A 19728-nucleotide genomic window follows, 5' to 3' on the forward strand; every position below is an offset into this window, starting at 1 on the left:
GGCCTCGGAGAGTGTGAGAGTGTGAATGCAATGCAGAGAGACTGAGAGAGAGCGAGAGAGAGAGAGAGCAGAGGTTGTTGAGGGAATCTGTTACGTTTATAAACCAAACGATTTGGCGGTTTTTACTTACGTCCTTGTGTATGAGTCCACAGTGTACATGACTCCAAAACTCGTATAAACTCATATTGTTTGTATTTGCGTCTGTGTACATCAGCTGGATTTCCGGAATTAATTTAGAGAAAATTAATTGTAGCAAATAATCAATTGCCAAATTGGTTTGATATTCTTTGATGTGGCAAATTGCTTATTAATTACATACTTATTCTATTTTTTTTTCTCATGTAAAATACATCACAATTTGAAGTAAATACTAATTAGTAGCACTTTCTCTAAACACAAAAACTAAACCATTAAGGAGAACCTTTTTTTTTTTTCTATTTAATTATAATTGTAGGGAAAAAATCAAGCTAGGAAGCTGAATTGGAAAATACCTGGCCTAGTGTTCGAACGTTCGTTTTCTTCTTATTTATTTAGTATATAGTTTTAATTTACTACTCAGCAATCACTAGGGTTGGCAACGGGGCAGGTTCGGGTTGGGTTCGCCAATACCATACCTGTCTTGCAGAGTAATCGGAGCCCATATTATTTTTAAAAAAATAATTTTTTTTATTAATAACATACTAAACTAACATAAATATATAATATAATAGATGAAATACGTTAAAATTCATATTATATTATAATAACACTCTAAATTATAAAGAGAACACTATTAAATGTTAAAGACATATAACAAAAATTAAGATAATAAATTAAAATATAATTATATAATATAATATTTTTATTAAACGGGTATACGAGGCGGGGCGGAGACGGAGATTGTATTACCATACTCGCTTAATCGGGGCGAGTCCCCACAGAGATTTTCGGGAGCGGAAAATTTTGCCATCCCTACCAAACACATTGATATAAGCTTTTAGAGTTTATAAAGGTCCAAAAAATTTTAGTGAAATTCATGATATACTAATTATAGACAACAAATAAATTAATCGTGACTGTCACACCACCATAATTAATGATCTGATTGTCATGAAATCACCATTCCAACGTTGGAAGAAATTTTTGACTCCAAGCTAATACCTTACTTAACACCTTAACTAAAAAAATACTTGTCTACTATTGCTATATCAAATAAAAAAATTGTATTTAATATTTAATATTATCTAACCCTAAAACGAATAAAAATAAATAAAATGGAGCATGTAAACTTTAATTTCTTTTAAATCAATTCTATATGTGTACCAAAATTCCTTTAGTAAAAATTTGAGCGTGTCGCATTTCTGGCATTGGCATCTGTCAAGACTGAAGACAATTCAAGATCACATTTGTGATTTGTGATTGAGATTTATATAATTCATCAATTTATTTGCCAGAGAAGAAAAATTTAGATAGCTAGCCAGAAAGAAGCTCAGGATTTTGTTTTTATTTTTTTTATAGGAACCGTAGAAGCAATAAATAAGTGTCAGTATCCACAAATCCACAATATATAGTTGGTTCCTTGCTGGATTTCAAGCTTTTCTGTACTTGGGAATTGGGATGAATACAAATACCATCAATAGCTAGAGAGAGATAAGTAATAAAGCTAGCTGTGGAGAAAAGATAGAATTAGGAAAAAGCTATATGCACTCTAAAATTAGCTTCACATATATACTCCTCTATACAATCATATGTGAGGAGTGCAAAATGATTCTTTTGGATTGCCAGAGAATTTAATGAGTTAGCTACTGCACGGCTCAAAAGTCTGTAGGATATATGTATGTTTTTTTTTTTTCTCATAATGATCGAGTTGCTAATACTATAAGACAAAACACAACTAACTATTAGTATTATAGTATTTCTCTCAAACCCTGGAAATTAAAGGTTTCAAGCTCAAATTCCCCTTCCCTATATCAAAAGAAGAAAAAAAAAAAAAAAAAGAGACTACTTTGCCTATTTGAACATTAATTTTGTTTGCTGCAATTAATTAATTTCCTTATAAAACTCCAATGTGATATTTGAAATAGCCAAAACCCTTCTTTTGGTAGTTCCTTGATTAGTACTATATCTTAGCTAGATCGTCCTCTGTTTTGCAATGTTCAAGTGTTATTCCACCTGTATCAGTTGCTTCTCTAATGAAATGTATTTGATTGCAATGTACGTGCTTTGCATGATCATGACTGACTGGATTGTTTATAATGGCAATGAATGATTTGTTGTTACAATATAGTATAACGTGTGATGTTGCTTTTGCACCAACAATGTACGTAATCTGTTTTAGTAGAGGACTGTGTCACAACTTTTTAATTTTAACTTTGAAAGTTTGAAGCCATGAGCTTATCCCAATCCAAGAGAGAAAACATGGGCTGCTTTTTTGAGTAGAGGATTTCTTTTTTCGGTTATAAGGAAGGGCAACGAGGAAGAGGGAATTCGAACCTCGACCTCAGGTGCAGTGGGAGTAAATGTTCTCAAGCACTTAGTAGCAAATCTTCACATCAAGATATATATTTTTTCATTTCCTGATCGACATGTGATTGCTACGTTTGCCACAGTACATGTTTAACAAGCATATACAAAAATAAGTTTCCAATATCATGATCATCACGCTTGCTTTCAGAGAAAAATTGGTTTGATTAATTAGTTTCCTTCTTTTCAATATACGTACACAAATTTCTACAACAAAGGCATGCATTTGGTCTAAGCTTAATTTGCCATTAATTGAGAACACATAACACCACTTAATTCATAGATATGAAACTTGATTGATATATCTACAGTGCCTTAATTTCTTGCAATGCATTTAGGGATATGCACAAGCATGACCAAGTACTATGTCTTTACTTGTTGGACAAGTAGACAACTCACAGTGCTCACCTCGTGTACCCCACCAAGCTATGCCTATCTCATTTGCGGTCAATGAGAAGTACAGAAGCACCCCCATGAAAGCCAACCCAGCATCCAAAGCAGCAGAGAGAACATAATTGTACCTCTGCCACCACCTCTTTCTGTACCTGAACACATAGTAATTGAAAACAATGCCAACCAAAATCCAGCAGTTGAAGTTCACAGTGGTTGCTGCTGGCATTACAGCTGTGGCTCCGAAAAGCACTGGGAGGTTGATGAGTGGGATCCACTTTTGACTTGGGTAGGCTTTGTGCAATAGCCATATCAAGACAGGGCCCATTGCGCCTATGAGAAAGAACCAGTTGAGTGCTGCGTAGTTTCCGAGAGAGCCGAAGATGCGTTTGGGGCCGACCAGGCCCCAAATGACCGAGGCGTCGAAGAAGACACTGTCCCAGGGACAAGTCCAGGGACTGTTGGGAGGGAGGAGGTCCGGCTTGCATATGTTTTCAACGGTGGTCAGCAGCCACCATGCTACGCCAATGTTCACGGTTCCTGCTATTAGGGTTCCTATGCACTTTATTTTGTCAAAGAGAAAAGAGCAAATTATGCTGGAGTTAGATATATACTTGCAATTATTATTCACAACGTACTTAATTCAGCATAATCAAACCTAAACAATACTAGCTAGCTAGGGTGATGTTATTTTACCCAAAAATTGTGACCATATATATATTCAGATAAAAATCAACATAAATATTAGTGATATATATAATCTACATTCAGAGTTTTATAACATAATATATGCTTGTGTGATCAGATTGTCTGACAATAAAACATCTTCGTACAATGATAATATACTATTTTGTTAGATTGTTTAAGTAATAATTAAAAATATATATTCACAATCTGACAATAAAAACATTTTCGTCCAAGAGTACTGTTTTCTTATCAAACAGTTTTTTTTTTTTTGGCCAAGTCTGATCAAACAGTTTAACTATATATATTGTATACAATTCAGTTGCACTCATCTAACTCATGTCGATGGTTTAATTTGTATGTGTGCATTTTGTGGGAACTACTAGTCTACTAATTAACTATTCAAAAATGTTATTGATTGAGGGTCATTGATCGAGTTTAATTAATTGCAACATATATAACACAAATTATTTATAATCATAAGCTATATATGTCATTAATTATGACTATGACTATGACTATGACTATGAACCTCAACATGGTTGGTGAGCCACATTATTAATTAATGGTATCCAATAAAATAAAATGTAATGTGAAGAAGGTAGAAATATATACGTACCTGAACTATGAACATTGATATGGGAGGGATCTTCATATAATGGCCTAATTTAAAGTCATTAAGAAAGGAAATAGCCTGCTTCATGCTTATATACCCATAAGTTTTGAAGCATACATTGGCTATTGGTCTGCCTGGTAATATCAAACCCATTATGTACTCTGTGATGATGTTTAGTCCTGGTGACTGCAAAATGGAAATAAAATAAGATTCTTTAGAGATACATAATTAATTTTAAATTATCAATAAACTACAAGAAATTTGTAGTTGTTAAGTATCTCAGTTGAGAGGGCCGTATAATTATTTACAATGCACCCAAATTCGATCCCCCATTTCACAACTCAAAATAAATAAATAAATAAATAAAACTATAACAAATTCCAATCGATTTATATCTAAGTTTGTCTGTTCCCAATTGAATAAATTAGAAGTTGTTTATAGTGAAAAACTTTCTTTTCTTTTGAAAATATTTTTTTATTGCTCTCATGATCTCATCCACTACCAATTAATAGGACGACATTTGAAACTCCATCAAATTACAGTATTAGAGGAATTAAAAATGGAATTTGGCCTAATTAATAACCATGCAAAATCAAATTGGAACAAATTAAAAGAGATATTAATGGTTGAAGATTTGAAGGTCACTTGCCTGATTTGTTGTGGCAGTTATAATGCTGATTGGAAGAGTGAAAATTAATGCAAGTCCTGCTGCAAAAATGAGTCCCCACCAAGGCATTTGCACCTCATCTTTCATGAAAATGCACAACGCCAAAGAGAGTGCCAGCGACAGCACAAGCAAAATGTGAAACCACCAGGTAGGTATGTCTTTGTAATTCCTCATCAATTTGGTGTGTATATCTACCCTTCCACTGTGTGAAGCTGCTTTGTATTTTTGATATATCTCCCTGTTGGAAGAGTCATATATGTTCTTATTGCCACGATATACATATATATATAACAAGTAACAAAATTATAATAGAAAATTATATTGTTATCCTTGGTAAGATCGAATTTTCATTAAACCAGAGTGTTAGATTAGATTTTGATTTTGACACTTTGACTTTATATATTTGTGTACATTATTATTAGATTATGATCGAATTACATGCATAGGTACATTATTACTTGTAGGTACGTATACATTAATTAATGTACCTAATTTAGTAATAATACATGTAAAAATATATAAAGGATATATCGTTTACAGATAAGGACAAAATGGAACCCCTATAGACAAAATAGGATGACACAAAATGAAATAATCATGTCGGTTGACTTTTAATTAAGTTTTCAACCGATTGATAATTATTGAGAGTGATATTGCGATCAATCGGTCAAATATTAAAGTGATAATCAAATATGACTATCACTTAGACCTGTTATTTTTATTTAGTAACATATATTTGACAAATCGTGTAAACATATATGATATTTATTCAAATGTGTTAAAAATGATTCTCTCTATTAAATCTACATGTAAAAAATTAATACGCTAACACAATAACAAAGTATAAAGAAATTTTTTATTTATTGCTTAGTTACACTGATAATAAGTGATAGAATGTCTTTTTTGATGTGTGGTCAAAATAGAGACATGTCATTGGCTGAGAAAGAAGGAGACTCAAAAGCTTGCCAATTGATCAATTGGTAGAATGGCCGATGAATCGACAACTAAAAGTTAAACCGAGATCGTACAATTTCATATGCTGACTTTTTATAAAGCCTGTAATGAGTTTTTATAACATTAATGAATATTGAAAGTTAAATGACCAAATTAAATCAAAATCCAATCTAAAACATGCACTTTGGTTAATTTAATGGAAACGTACTAATTATCCAAAATGACATATGTCATAATTATCCATAATGTCATTATCCATAATGAATATTGAAAGTTAAACTGCTAGTTTTTATAATTTTATCCATAATGACATATGTTCTAATTATCCAAAATATATAACAAAGTTAATTAAGGCCATGTGATTAATTAGTTTACCTTCCATGGAATAGTCCCACATGTGTGAGAGTTGATATAACAGCAGCAAAGCCAATCCCATATGTAAGGGAAAAGAACACACTGAGGTTAATGCGGCCTAGTTGCTCATACGCGGGCATGTCAATTTCAAACTTGTCATTCACAATGGCCGACACATTATATATTTGACCATTTTTATCAAACAAATGCGAAGAGAAGATTGCAAAGTTCTTGGCATTGTACAAGTTGAGTCCCCAATAGGCAGTTGGCAATATCACAAACATGATGAGAACATATCCCACAGTGATGTTGACAATGGCAAAGAAGGGGCTGATCAGAGGGTTGCCGAGGTAGGAGACTATGACTGACCAGTCGAGGGTGAGTGCCCCGACGCCGAGGCCACGGATGCCTGACCCGATTTGGTGGGCGGTTATAGACTTGGGGTAGATCCAGCAGATCCATGAAATGGTTGACAGAGTTGAGAAGAAGTAGCCTGGCACAATGTACCATGAGAAGCTGCAAATGAGTGCAATAATGAAGAATTTCCCTCTTGACATTCGCTTGGTGTCTTTCTCATGTAGAGCCCTTCATCATGTAAACCAAAATCACAAAGTTGATATATATAATTGCTGAACAACTATTTGTTGCACATAAAAATTATCTAAAAAATGAACGATTTAAATCAAAACTATATCTATACTGCAGAAAAGATATAAAACTAAAGAAGGCACATTTCAATTTTTATTTATTTACAAAAAAGGTCTCAAACTTTAAGTTTTGGCCAGAACGTCATAATATTAGGACCAGCCCCAACACTATGTATAAAACAAAGACAAATTATTATTATATATGGAACGAATTAATCAAAAGAAAAAAAAAATACCTGAACAAGGAGACCTGAACGAGACTACTAGGCCACCACATCTCCGCCGGATCCACCACGTACTTTCTGAGAATACCAGCCCATCCATATCCCAACACCTGCACTTACTTTCGTCACAATAACCCCGGCCAATACGTACATAATTCACGTGTTATTAAATAGGTGAAGAACAAATTTATACTTTTTATACGGTGTTATAGTACAAGTGAATAATATGTACATAACATGTAACAATATATATATATGCAGTACGTTCTACTAGTCTACTACTTTTTACCTGTGTAGTAATCACAAGTATCCAACTGGCCAAGAACGATATCTTCCTACCATAAAACGCTTTTATGATCGTCACGATTCCAACCGCATAAGCCGGTCCGCTTCCGAACCCGGCACCCGCATTCGCAAATATGGATATCAGCACGTGCTCTTTTATATTAAACGGACCCGGGTTGAGCGAGAACTCCTTCGATCCGACCCGAAACTTGGTCGTCGGCAGCGTACTCGCCAGGAACTTCCCGACTGGGAGGCTTGCCACCTGCACGGAGATCATCGTGATGACGAGGGGCTCCGTGCGGTACGAGAAGAAGGTGTTGAGGAAGGAGAGGAGGGCGCAGGAGACCAGGCCTATGGACCACATGCGGAAGGTCCATACGGGTAGGGTCGGGTCGTCATCGTTGGACACGATTAGACGAACCTCCTCGATTGGCGATACGCCGTCGTTTTGGTCGTCGAGGTTAGCAGGTTCCATTTCAAGAGCAGTGGTGGCCATAGGGGGCAGAGAGTGAGATTGAGAGTGTGTGTGTGTTTTGGAGGGAGAGAGTATGCCAACATATATTATCTTAATGAGTGGCTGTTTATGCAGCATGCTCCGGAGGAGATTGACCCTTCCCCAAGTCAGTCCAATCCGAAAGGGGAGCAATCAGTTTAACTTTCTCTGCAGATTGCTCAACTTGTAGGAAAAATTGTTTCACAGTTTTACACTTTCACAATTTTGGACTTACTTCAACGCCATTCATAAAAAATGACATGTATTGCCGGCGGGGCACGTTAATTAGCTGGAATTTCATATTCGGATTTCACAAGAAATCGGCCAACTTCCTTTGATGTAGACTATTTTTTTTTTGGACAATTCGACTGATTCTATTTTCCCATGTAAAACAACCCAACCAAACCAAAATTCATTAAATAAATGGAACTAATAATCTTTAAATTTACAGATAGACAAAATAAAAAATGGAACAAAGAAAAAATAAATTAATTAAATAAATGAAAGTTGTAAGTTCATTTTCCAAAATCCTTTCCACTGTAGTCATTCTTTTAGAGCTCTATACTTCAAAATAGTAGTTTAGTTTCACCTAACTTTGTCCGATGTGAAAATTGAAGAAGAGAAAATAATTCAATTTAAGAAGGATAAAATAAAATTGTTCAAAGAAAAAAAAGAAATTTGCAATTTCTTTGTACTAACTGTTTTATTCACTAATTGACGTTCTTTAAAGCTTATTGTTACGTGAAAAATGTCTATTGTTATGTGCAAAAACACTTATTCTAACAAAAAAAGAAAAAAACTTATCAAAAATAGTAAAATACTATTCGAATCAATAATGCTAAATCAAATTGGTGCAATTAGATGATCGCTCCTAATCCTGTATATTAGATATGAAGTTGGTCCCATAATATTACCGCAGACTTGTGATTCTTAGACAAAGGTTCCTTTGATCCCGAGTTTCAAACAACACAGCTTTAGTATTGTTAACCATCAGAATCTTTGATAATATAAGAAGACTCACACCACTCTCACAAGACAAGAGAAGAATCTTATCCTGTGAGAGTGGTGTGAGAGAAGAATCTTCTCACAAAGCTACTCTTCACAAACTTCTCAAACCAAAATTTTGTAAAAAACAAAAATAATAATAATAATAATTACCTCTCGAAAGCAACTCTTCACAAACTTCCCAACACAAATTTTTTAGCTTAAATATAATTTTTTTTTTTAAAAAAAAACACATTACTTTACGAGTCTGGCCATACTGTACTATACGAAATTCTTGTTGGTTTTTCCTTCAAAAGTACCATAATTCCAAAAAATGATTCAATCACAAGGTGGTGACTTTGAATAGTTCTCAAAAAAAGTTCAATTCTGCCTCATACGATTCTATTTATGTTAAACTGCACCAAACTTAACTTGAATCATCCGTTCTTATAAAAAATAAATAAATATAAAAATAAGCAGCAAACATCATGCTCTTTTAACACACCACCCCTTCCATTTCTTTCCCTTTTTAATTGGTAACTTCTGTCCATTAACCACATCGAAGCTGCTAAACAAAAAGAGTTACAACAACTTCATGCCGACAGATTCAGAAGGCAAAAAATAACAGCTGTAATGTGGACAACAAACTTCAAAACTAATTAAGAATTACAACTGCTTGGCCAAAAAAAAAAAAAATCAAGAATTACAACTGGCAAACGAATCAGTAAATAATAAAAAAAAATTCTAAACTTGTAGTGAATACCTAAAACATTCCATCAATATTATATTGATGAAAGTCTGACATGCTCCTCATATTGGAAACACAGATCTTTAAGCGTTTATCTCAATCTCCTTTGACATAGGAGACATCTTCAGGCAGGCACTTACTGTTCAACAAATTTATCTGCAAAATATTTTGCGAACGAAAAATGAATAAGACCGCACTTACCGACAAATATGCTCCAAAATAATTCAATATACATCTAGCACAGTGGTCAGTCACTTGACTCACTTGTCATTTTGTCAAGGTGTAGTAGGGGTTTGACCCGTAACAATGATCTGTGAGGTTTGGACTTCATTCCTTGTATCTCATTGTTTCTTTCTCAAATCCAATTGTTGGAAATTCTTTAGCATACTGCTCAACTTCATGGCGGAGCTTTGCAATCTCAGATTGAATTTGACCATCTGATTCCATAATTGCCACAAAATCCTTCAACTTAGTACCTGCACTTGTATGAACCCAAGACACATGTGCATGAGAATATAACTACAGTGCTGAATATTTGACTGAACATTACAAATCATAATACAATTTATATCCACAAGATGGTGGCAGAGTAAACCTTTGGCAGCAGCCTTGATCTTCAAGGCCAACTTCACAGCTGCATCAAAATACTCAGCTACTTTTGCAAAATCCTCCTCCATAAATCCCCTAGATGTGAGAGCAGGGGTTCCTGAAGAGCCAGGAAACAGGGCTTTCATCAGAATAAAAGTACTTGATCACCAGCAAGGGCAAGATGATTAATGTGGAAGGCCTTACCCATACGTATGCCACCAGGGACCATGGCAGACACATCCCCAGGAACAGTATTTTTATTTGCTGCAATATGAACTGATTGCAAAACTTTTTCAACTCTTGAGCCATCAATGCCCTGTCACATAAAAAAATTGGAAAGGAATACACTGATTATTTTTCTCATGCCTATAACCCATTTAAAGTTCCCTTCTCCATTCATTTCTATCTAACAAAATTCACTGTTGAAATGTACTTCAGAGGGTTTAATCACAAAATAACAATTTATTACTCCTTTTTGGTTACCAGACCTAGTTGTTCAATCTAGTAAAATTATCTTAATGTAACCATGGGATAACTTTGGTCCAACATGCAGAAAGCATCATACTTAGTCCTAATAAATCTTCCAGTTATAGTGAGCTTGAAGCTCTAGGGTTAAGAGTGTTTACCCTTACACCCAATGTCTCAAGATCAAATCTCCCCTCAAAATAAATTTTCCAGTTATAAAAAGGAAAAACAATTACAAGATAGTTTCTTCCTGTCAAATGAAGGAACAATCTCCTTTTACCTTGTTTCTCAAATTCACCAACACTAAATGGTTCTCAGTTCCACCAGAAACAAGATCATAGCCTTTCTCTAGCAAGCTCTGCATGTTCAGAGGTCATAAAGCTATAAGAGGAAAATTAGCGAGACAGATGAGATAACCAAATAATGGAAATAAAAATATTGCGTGCATTGGTCACATAGCAAAAATACTCCAAATTGCTTTAAAGAGAACACTTTTTTTAGAGTAGATGATTTTCATCAATATGTGTTGGAAAGGACATGTTCATCAAACCTCTGCAAATTTTGAGCAATTACGGAGAACTTGCTCTTGGTAAGCTTTGAACTCCGGAGTTGTGGCCTACATTCATAATAGTCAACAAACTAAAAAATAATTAGCTTGGCAATATTTCATGAAAAAAATAAGTGAGAGAGTGAGTGGTTTATTTATCTGTATTCTATTAAACAACCAAAGATACAAGAATCTGATCAAGATGTAATAGATATTGACCTGCTTCAGTGCAACTGCTAACCCAGATATGGTGTGATTGTGTGGTCCACCTTGGAGTCCAGGAAAGACAGCCTGATTGATTTTTTCTTCATAGTCATACATAACCTGTGGAAGGAAAAACAAGCATTGAATAATTTATTGTAGGTGCTTCACCTTGGGACTCCTATATTTAGCACCAAAAGAAACCACAAGTGAGCAATGCCTGGAATAAGAAATAACTTTCTCTTATACATTTCCCTTTCATTTAAATTTCTCTTTCATTTTCCTTCATCTATTTATTTATTTTTAAATAAAATATTAGGACTCACTTCTTGCCCTTGCTTGTTTATATGTTTCATCCCCTTCCTAAAGAAGATCATAGCCCCACGTGGGCCACGAAGTGACTTGTGAGTTGTAGTTGTAACAACATCTGCATATTCAAAAGGAGATGGAATAACACCCGCAGCAACCAATCCACTGATATGTGCCATATCAGCCAACAAAACTGCTTTCTGCTTATCACAGACCTGACAGCACCACAAGAATAACATCTCATTTTATCATAATAATTTCGCAGATGCATGAAAATGATTGTCATAACCGCAAACGTCAAGCCAAAGCCTACCTTACGGATACGTTCATAATCGTACAAGCGTGCATAAGCACTGGCACCTGCAACTATTAGTTTTGGCCGGAATAGAGTGGCACTTTTCTCCAACTGCACACATATTCATTCACATAGGTCAGCCCTTAATATACAAAGATAGAAAGTTAAAAAAGGTGGAGTAAAAGTAGCTTTTGGCTAAAACCAGAACATCTATCCATGCAAGGAAATAGTTTCCATCTCTTGCCCTGGTCTCATATTTCCGTGAAATAGAAAAGCAGATAACATTTTTTTCAATTAAAAAAAAAAAAAAATCAGATAACATGATAGCGAATGCTTAGCCGTGTAGGCACTCAAAGGCCAATTACATTTAGGGAGACATGCTCCAACAAATCCAAGTTCAATGCATTCAGTGACTTCGGCTAAACAAAGCACGTGCATTGCCCAGATCTAGTTGTAAGGATTCACATTTTGATTCCAGAGGATCTTAATTCTCTTACATGTGATGATAACTTATACTGTGGATAATTTCTTTACATGGTTACATTTCTGTAGTTTTGCTAATAGTATCTGCAACAAGTCTCATGGACAAGCATGTCATGACCATGCAAACTTAGAATTTTCTACACACTGAGTAATATGAGAATTTAGAAAAGTAAAAGTGCGTAAGTGTGTGTTGGGGGGGGGGTACCCAAGGTACCTGATCATAATCAATGTAACCGGTGCTCTCATCCAATCTGTATGGCATTGTCTCAAAGAATATCGACACAGCAGATATCTTTTTGGTGTCAGTCTGCACAATGGTGAACAAATGATTAGGATATGTCTAATTTAGTATTTAGTCAGGTAGTATTGCATTTATGGTTTATAACAGAATATATGCCACAAGCAGACATCAGAAGCATGTAAAAGTAAAGCCACTAGAACAAATTTTAGTTTCATGTGTTTTCGTAGTTTTGAAAATTATGAACTGTGCAGAATACCCAATGTAATTTCATTTCAGAGTAATCCATTTTTCATAAATATGCATAAAAAGGCATTCCATGCCGTGTACCCTTTGGATGTTCAGAGAAGTTGTTTGGTAAAGTTAAAGCAAACAGAAAAAGGCCCCCTATAAAGCTTGTCTGGTATCACAATCTGATTACTGAAACATTACATATGAATTCCGAAGACAGGCAGCCTTGGCCGGCTTACAAACCATAGTTTTATGTGGGATGGGAAAAATAAGTGAAAAATGCGTAAGTATATAATACGATAAATTTATGTTAAGAAACGGTGAACAATTCAGCCAAAAAATACAGAAACAGCAAGATAACATTATGGGTATAATATAACATGTAATGAAAAATAGGGGTTAAAAATACGGAAATAAATAGTACTTATTTTAAACCATTTGTACAGTGAAAACACATATTTTGAAGAAATGTCCATATCCAAACAGTAATTGTTTCCTGGATAAATAATTTAGTGTCACCAATAATGTTGAGTTGTAGTTTAAAGATTACATTAAATCCTAATCTTAAAAAACATTACAAAGAACTAATTATAGAGTTCTGTCAAGATCCTGCATCAACCTGTGCATGGAATGTTTTTCATGTCTGCATATGTAATTTTTATTTAAGATCTGCCCATTAATTAGCTGAAACGTTACTTTTGGACTGAAAGCATGATGAGCCATTACCTGGGTTGACATAAAGATTGGACCATATTTTAAATATCTTAGAAGACAGTGCCTATTGCAAATTTTACTTCCCAGAACAGGGGGGAAAAAAACCAGAGGCACTAGACTAACTGAGATGTACAAAAGCTGTCTCTGTTAACCACCAAAAGCACAAAAATATAGCCAAAAATATCAGGCAAAAAAATTAACGAAAGATGTAGACACCTGATAACCATGAGAAAGATGTCCACCATGAGGTAGATCAAGAGCCATGATTCTTTCATGAGGTTTCAACAAGGCAGTGTAAACTTGGAAGTTAGCAGGGGATCCAGATAGCGACTGCACATTCACTGAAAGAATAAAGTGTGCAGTATCTTTAACATAACAAGTATTTAAGATACAATTTTTATTAAATAATTGAATTAACATGTATTACAAAATCAGGAGACAGGCCCCAGAATATATGTTTACTACAACATAACTACTCATGAACTACCTTTAAAAATGAATGATTGACATGCTTTACACAACAACAAAAATGTGAAATTCTATGCTGAACTGATGGAAAAGAAACAAGCTCTCATTGCCACATGTATAAACTATATGTCTAGTTCTATTACCTCCCCATTTTGCTGGATCTAACTGAAACGCTTCTAATGCACGTTTCTGACACAGGGACTCAGCCATGTCGATGTATCTAAAAAACCAGAGTAATATCAATCAAGTGTAATTCCTCAAAAAAAAAAAAAAAAAAAAAAATGAGCAGGCAAAAGAATGTGGACTAACACATGAGCATGATTTACAAACAAGAAACTTGAATGAGGCCGTGATCTACTTTCTCTCTTTAATCCAAAACAAAACAAAATGATGATAAAGGTATTCAATGGGGATCCACTTACTCATTTCCTCCATAGTATCTAGCGCCGGGATACCCTTCACTGTACTTGTTAGTCATTACAGACCCAACAGCTTGCATCACTGACAGTGATGTGAAATTTTCTGAAGCTATAAGTTCAAGCCCCTAAAATCCCAGAAAAAAAAAATAAGAAAAAAGAAATATGAACTCCCCAATCAAAAACTGAACTTTCATACTCAATATATCACTATTGTAAATGACAATTACATTCCCACATCAAAAAAATTGAAATTAAGTAGTTCCTTAAGGAAAAATGAAAATGGTTTTGCGTGATAATACATATAAATACCTTCCATTGCCGAGCTTTTTCGAGTTCGATGATATCAGCAATCTCGGGATCGATAGCCTCAAGCGGCTCATTCAGTTGCTCTATCCACTGAATTCAAATCATTCCACAGCATCAAATTCAATACGAAAAGAAAAAATAACACAAACCCAGATCCAAAAGAAAAAAAAAAAAAAACATCAATCAATCCCTCACAATCATATCTATATATGTGTGTTTGTGTATGCAAGTTGTTGTGAGGAAGAAAAGGACGTACAGTAGCTCGAGCTTTCTCATTGTCCTGAGCTGCTTGGGTGGACAGAGAGGACTGCAATCAAAATGAAGACGAATTTGAGACCAAAACGTAGCAGCAAAAGAACAACTGAGTATTAAAGCTATGGCGGGTAAACAAGTTTGGATTCGAAGATTCCAATTACCATGTGGTACGTAGAGGCGCCATTGACGAAGGGTCTGAGTGGCTTAGTGATGGAGCTTGAGAATCTGCGAAGCGCCATTGCCATGACTCTGTGAATGGAGTTTTCTTTCTATTTTTGAGATGTTTGGTTTTGTTGGGAGTGACGTAGTGAGTGGGCGACTGAGTGCGGTCGGGAGGTTGGGGTTGGTGAGATCGGAACTGTGTCAGTATTCTCAGTGGCATCAACGTCACCAGCCAATATTACGACTCGGAAACGGCGTCGTATTATTGAACGGGCTGGCTCTCACTGACATGTGGGCCTTTGGTTTGGTTTATCCTCGGGCCCAAATAATAGTGTTTGCAAACCAAACAAACTTGGGCAAACTACATTTTTTGTCTCTCTGTTTTGACCCAAAATCACATTTAATCATCCTGGTTTTAATTTTTTTCAGTTTGGTTGTTATGTTTTATGTTGTTTGCAATATCAGGAAAATTTATAAAAAAATTTCAAAATTTCAATTTGAGGATAATTATATGTTCATTTTAAAAAAAATTTGGTTGGGGGATTGAAATATCATCTTATGGGTTATCTATAAAACTATTTTCGAATGAAAAATGCTAAACAAGTTCTCGAGAGGTTTAGTTGATCCACAATTTATGTTTCGTCTTTCGTTTCTTTTTTGTTTGTTTTAAGAAATATATTGATCAATTCCGATTCTATCATTTGGATGCTTTTTGTACCTTCTCATATTAACATAATTGCAAGGCCTAACATGCTTATTAACATTGTATATATTTTCTCATTTTCATCATAAGTTCATGTGTTTCTGCAAATCATTCCATGCATTAGCAACACTATCAACAATTTGGGCGTTGATGGCAGTACTTGTGTGTCATATATACTACGTTGCCTTAATATTAAGACTAAGAGGTATTCAGCTAGCCTATCAAACTACATTTCAAATTGTCCTATTTTGCTCTATGTTGCTTAATATTCTCTCAACTTTGAATCAAATGTTATGTTGAAAAGAGGTAGAACTTGTCATCCTTAAGTTCAGTATTAACTATTCTAATTCAAATTCTTACAGATGGAATCTATGCTGAAATTGATGATGAAGAGGATGATGTTTGTTTATGTCAATATTAATATGACATTCACTGGCACAATTTCTAGAGTCTTGCTGAAATTGGTGATGTGAAGAGGTAAGCATGCATTTCATGAAATTATCAGAAGCACATTTCAAAATTCTATACAAAAATCAAAATGGAGTAAATATTCAGCTGGTATTTATGGGATAAAGACCCATTTGGTAGGATGATAATGAAGATGAAAGTGATGAAGATTGGAAACTTTGCAAAGACTCAGATTTAGATGCAAAAGAAGACATGGACTATGAGGAGGAGACTTTCAAAAATATACTAGCTAACCATATCTAGCTGATGAGTTGGCTGCACTATGCATTCTACTTGTGGCTGACTTAGTGTATCCTAATTTCTAAAATTAGCTAGGGATTACTCCAATCAATTTATGTGAATGATGCCATTTTAAATGGCTAATGAGTAATGGCCTAGGGAGTCTAAACTCTAGACTCCTGGTTTAATGTGAAAAGGGCAAGTTAGGCAAATGGGTACTCATTCGAGTTACTGTGACTCTGCTACAACACATAATTCAAACATTTGACATCTTCCACACTTACTGTCTTATATTCATCTTGTCTGAATTTGGGAATAGAGCGAGACAGAGAGAAAATCAGAAAACCCCATGAAAAAATCAATTCAATATTGAATTGAACATATTACAACAATACAGTTCAATCAACCATATATATTGATTTCAGTGCAATATTACTAAGAATGAAATTGGTTTCAGAAGCAAGAAACCCAAAGTAAGTCCAGAAAATAAAGGACTAATTATATGTCTGTACCAGATAGCTAACAGTATATATGTATGTACTCCAGTTGGCTTTGGCTGATCCAAGAAGTTGAAAAGGAGCCTCCAGTTTGGCTACCATCGATTACTAGTGCTTGCACCATGTCCATGTTGCTGATGAAGTTCCATTGTGAATGTACTGGTGGTGCCATTAATGAAGCTTGAGAAGCACAAAACAAAGTTGAGAGTTAAGCGGAATGACCATAGCTGCACTGTGTCACCACCACTCTTAAGTTGATATGCCTTGGAAACACTGCTCCAACCTGAAACCAGATTGTACACACTATTTCTTCCCGTAAAAGTACCACATAGTGAAACTAGCACCACAAAGAGCAACCAAGCATTCAATCAAAAAAGAAAAAAGAAGGGCAAACCCAACCTCAAGCCGCTCTTCTAATAAGAATACATATATAACTAACTGAAGAAGATAGGCACTTTGGGCTCTGGCAAATGTACCAAAAGAAAAAAGAAGATCATACATGGTGGATATGCACTTTCCCTTGATACACATTCCACAATTGAGGTACTTCCTTGAGGTATCTGGTCACAAACCTCTCTACAAACAACTTCTCCACAGGCCGCAACACATAAGACAAACCCAAATTTTCATTTACCAATCCTTTCAACATCAAAACTTTCACAACTGAACACCTTGGGATTATTCTCTTCTCTAAACTCAGATTTAAAATCAAGGGGTCTTTGGCGACCATTGCTGATGGCCATCCCATCTTGTTCACTAAAAATTCCATTACTTGCATTATTTTCTTCTCCGACACAATCATGCACGTCGGGCACTTCATGTAGGCAGAGACTATATCATCCTCAGACCAACCCCATCTCCTATAAACTTGGCGACTTCGATTCCATTTCAACTTACTGTTGCTACCACTCAATGCTCGTAGTGCTGACACGAAAGTCGATTTTTCCAGATTAAATCCCATTTCCTTGACCTCATCCACAAGTTTACCGAGCATATCATGTTTTAGCATCAAAACGCGAGAGTAATGAGTTAGCAACCGAGAAATGTTTGATTGGGGCATACCCAAATCTCTCAAAAGCTCAGTCTTTGGCACCAAATCCTTGCAGTGATTGACCATGAAAATCCCTGAGAAGCACTTGAAAACATGAGCAACATTTTTGTCAGGAAGCTGACTCCTGAGGAAATTACAAATGGGTATAATCTGTTTCACCAAGCTTCGTGACAAAAGGTGTGGATTATAAGCCAGAACTCTTGCAAGGTCCTCCCTTGAAACCCCAAGAGAGCTGAAATACTTAAGCTTGGGCAAAAGGGTTTTGTCCGGAGAGGCTGAAAGAATTATTGGGCATGACCTGACCAGCTTTGAGATCTGGGTTCCAGAGAGTCCATGGGTTCTCAAAAGGGCCAAAACAGAGTCTGCTCTATCTGGGGATTGCAACTTGACCCTCTTGCAAGCTGATATTGCATCTACTGGGGACAACCCACATGAGTTCATGAGGTATGTGACTGCCAAATTGTGTTGGTTGGCTGAGGTTTCTGAGGTGATGTGTCTGCAGAGTAACTGCGTTTGAAGAGAAAAATGTGAGGGTTTTACATCTCCAACAACAAATCTTTTTGCTTTGGAAGCAAATGTACAAGAAATTATTGAGTAGAATCTGAGAATCTTCATTTTGTAGAACAATCTCTGTTGGCAAATCCAAAACCCTAACGAGGTCGAGAGAGTTTTAGACTTTTAGGGATTTCATAGATAATTGTTGACAGAAAATATCAAAATATATTAGAGGGCATTATTGTGAATAAGCTTTGTTTATTATTAGTCAAAAAAAATAAAGATATTTATTTAGAGAGCTGCTATTTGCACACTTTTTTTTTTTTTTGCACACATTTTTCTTTTACACACCTCCTACCATCTTCTAAAATTTAAAATTTCTCTTTTACACACCCCTCCCATTATCAAAATACCTCAACCTCATTAATCTCACCAAAATTTTTCATTACACACCCACCTAATCCAAATACTACACACCCCACCCAAATATAAATTTTTAAATTAAAAAAAAAATAAAGAACAAAAAAAAATGTTAAAACCAGCCCAGCCCCTCCTTCAGCCTCTACCATCCCAGCCCTTCCCCCTCCCTCACCCACCCCGACAACCTCTCTCCCTTCCCCTCCCTCACCGACCACCTCCCTCCCACTCTCTTTCCCTCACCTGACCACCTCCATCTCTCTCTCTCTCTCTCCTCCCCGCAACACCGACCCTCGTATTTCTCTCTCCTCCTCGCAGCGCCTCCTCCTCCCCCGCAACACCAACTTAAAAAAAAAAAAAAAATTGCAGGTTCGGCAGACCAGTGACGAACCCGTCAGTTTCGTTCGGCAGGTACCGACCGAACGAACTAGGTTTGTTCGGCAGTTACATGTCGAACGAAACCGACGGGTTCGGCACTGGTCTGTCGAACCACCTGCCACCTTTTTTTTTGTTTTGCTATTTGCTTGGGCGAGAAGAGAGAGAGAGAGAGAGAGAGAGAGAGAGAAGAATGTGGTAGTGGTGGTGGCTGTTTTGGCTTAGGTAGAGGGAAGAAGAAGGTGGTGGTGGTGGCTGTTTTGGTGGTGCAGGG

At 35.7% G+C, this 19728-nt stretch overlaps 3 protein-coding genes and 1 non-coding gene across 4 annotated transcripts; 1 reads left to right on the forward strand and 3 right to left on the reverse strand.

Annotated features, from left to right (window-relative positions):
* Positions 1 to 2647: 2647 nt before the first annotated feature.
* LOC147285285 (oligopeptide transporter 2-like) lies at positions 2648 to 7858 on the reverse strand. Its single transcript, XM_086244732.1, has 6 exons — positions 7328 to 7858; positions 7051 to 7148; positions 6189 to 6752; positions 4842 to 5097; positions 4196 to 4378; positions 2648 to 3454 (listed from the first exon to the last, which is right to left on the reverse strand). Exons 1-6 carry the CDS (start codon positions 7817 to 7819, stop codon positions 2837 to 2839), a joined length of 2211 nt encoding a protein of 736 aa, XP_086100858.1. The 5' UTR covers positions 7820 to 7858; the 3' UTR covers positions 2648 to 2836.
* Positions 7859 to 9216: 1358 nt separating this feature from the next.
* Positions 9217 to 15417, reverse strand: LOC147285286 (serine hydroxymethyltransferase 2, mitochondrial). Its single transcript, XM_086245890.1, has 16 exons — positions 15229 to 15417; positions 15069 to 15119; positions 14816 to 14902; positions 14510 to 14631; positions 14231 to 14307; positions 13836 to 13960; positions 12651 to 12743; positions 11972 to 12064; positions 11676 to 11873; positions 11368 to 11472; positions 11152 to 11217; positions 10882 to 10959; positions 10341 to 10452; positions 10144 to 10254; positions 9813 to 10024; positions 9217 to 9704 (listed from the first exon to the last, which is right to left on the reverse strand). The coding sequence occupies exons 1-15, from the start codon at positions 15310 to 15312 to the stop codon at positions 9876 to 9878; spliced, it is 1551 nt and encodes a 516-aa protein (XP_086102016.1). The 5' UTR covers positions 15313 to 15417; the 3' UTR covers positions 9217 to 9704; positions 9813 to 9875.
* Positions 15418 to 16317: 900 nt separating this feature from the next.
* Positions 16318 to 16395, forward strand: LOC147285287 (small nucleolar RNA snoR28). Its single transcript, XR_015122730.1, has one exon. It is a non-coding gene; the product is annotated as a small nucleolar RNA snoR28 (small nucleolar RNA).
* Positions 16396 to 16951: 556 nt separating this feature from the next.
* Positions 16952 to 18850, reverse strand: LOC147285288 (transcription termination factor MTERF15, mitochondrial-like). Its single transcript, XM_086244204.1, has one exon. The coding sequence runs from the start codon at positions 18780 to 18782 to the stop codon at positions 17610 to 17612; it is 1173 nt and encodes a 390-aa protein (XP_086100330.1). The 5' UTR covers positions 18783 to 18850; the 3' UTR covers positions 16952 to 17609.
* Positions 18851 to 19728: the final 878 nt, after the last annotated feature.

The sequence above is a fragment of the Dryas octopetala genome, chromosome 5 (assembly GCF_963921425.1).
Source record: "Dryas octopetala chromosome 5, drDryOcto1.1, whole genome shotgun sequence".
Lineage (NCBI taxonomy): Eukaryota > Viridiplantae > Streptophyta > Magnoliopsida > Rosales > Rosaceae > Dryas > Dryas octopetala.

Excerpts from the sequence above, each read along its gene's own strand:
- LOC147285285 (XM_086244732.1), bottom strand. The coding sequence starts at position 7,819 with ATGGCCACCACTGCTCTTGAAATGGAACCTGCTAACCTCGACGACCAA. Across the intron at positions 6,753-7,050 it reads GTTCAGGTCTCCTTGTTCAG|GGCTCTACATGAGAAAGACA; the intron begins GTATTTTTTTTT and ends TACATGATGAAG. Across the intron at positions 3,455-4,195 it reads TATCAATGTTCATAGTTCAG|TGCATAGGAACCCTAATAGC; the intron begins GTACGTATATAT and ends GACAAAATAAAG.
- LOC147285286 (XM_086245890.1), bottom strand. The coding sequence starts at position 15,312 with ATGGCAATGGCGCTTCGCAGATTCTCAAGCTCCATCACTAAGCCACTC. Across the intron at positions 14,632-14,815 it reads AAAAAGCTCGGCAATGGAAG|GGGCTTGAACTTATAGCTTC; the intron begins GTATTTATATGT and ends CTGGGATTTTAG. Across the intron at positions 10,025-10,143 it reads GATCAAGGCTGCTGCCAAAG|GTACTAAGTTGAAGGATTTT; the intron begins GTTTACTCTGCC and ends ATACAAGTGCAG.
- LOC147285288 (XM_086244204.1), bottom strand. The coding sequence starts at position 18,782 with ATGAAGATTCTCAGATTCTACTCAATAATTTCTTGTACATTTGCTTCC.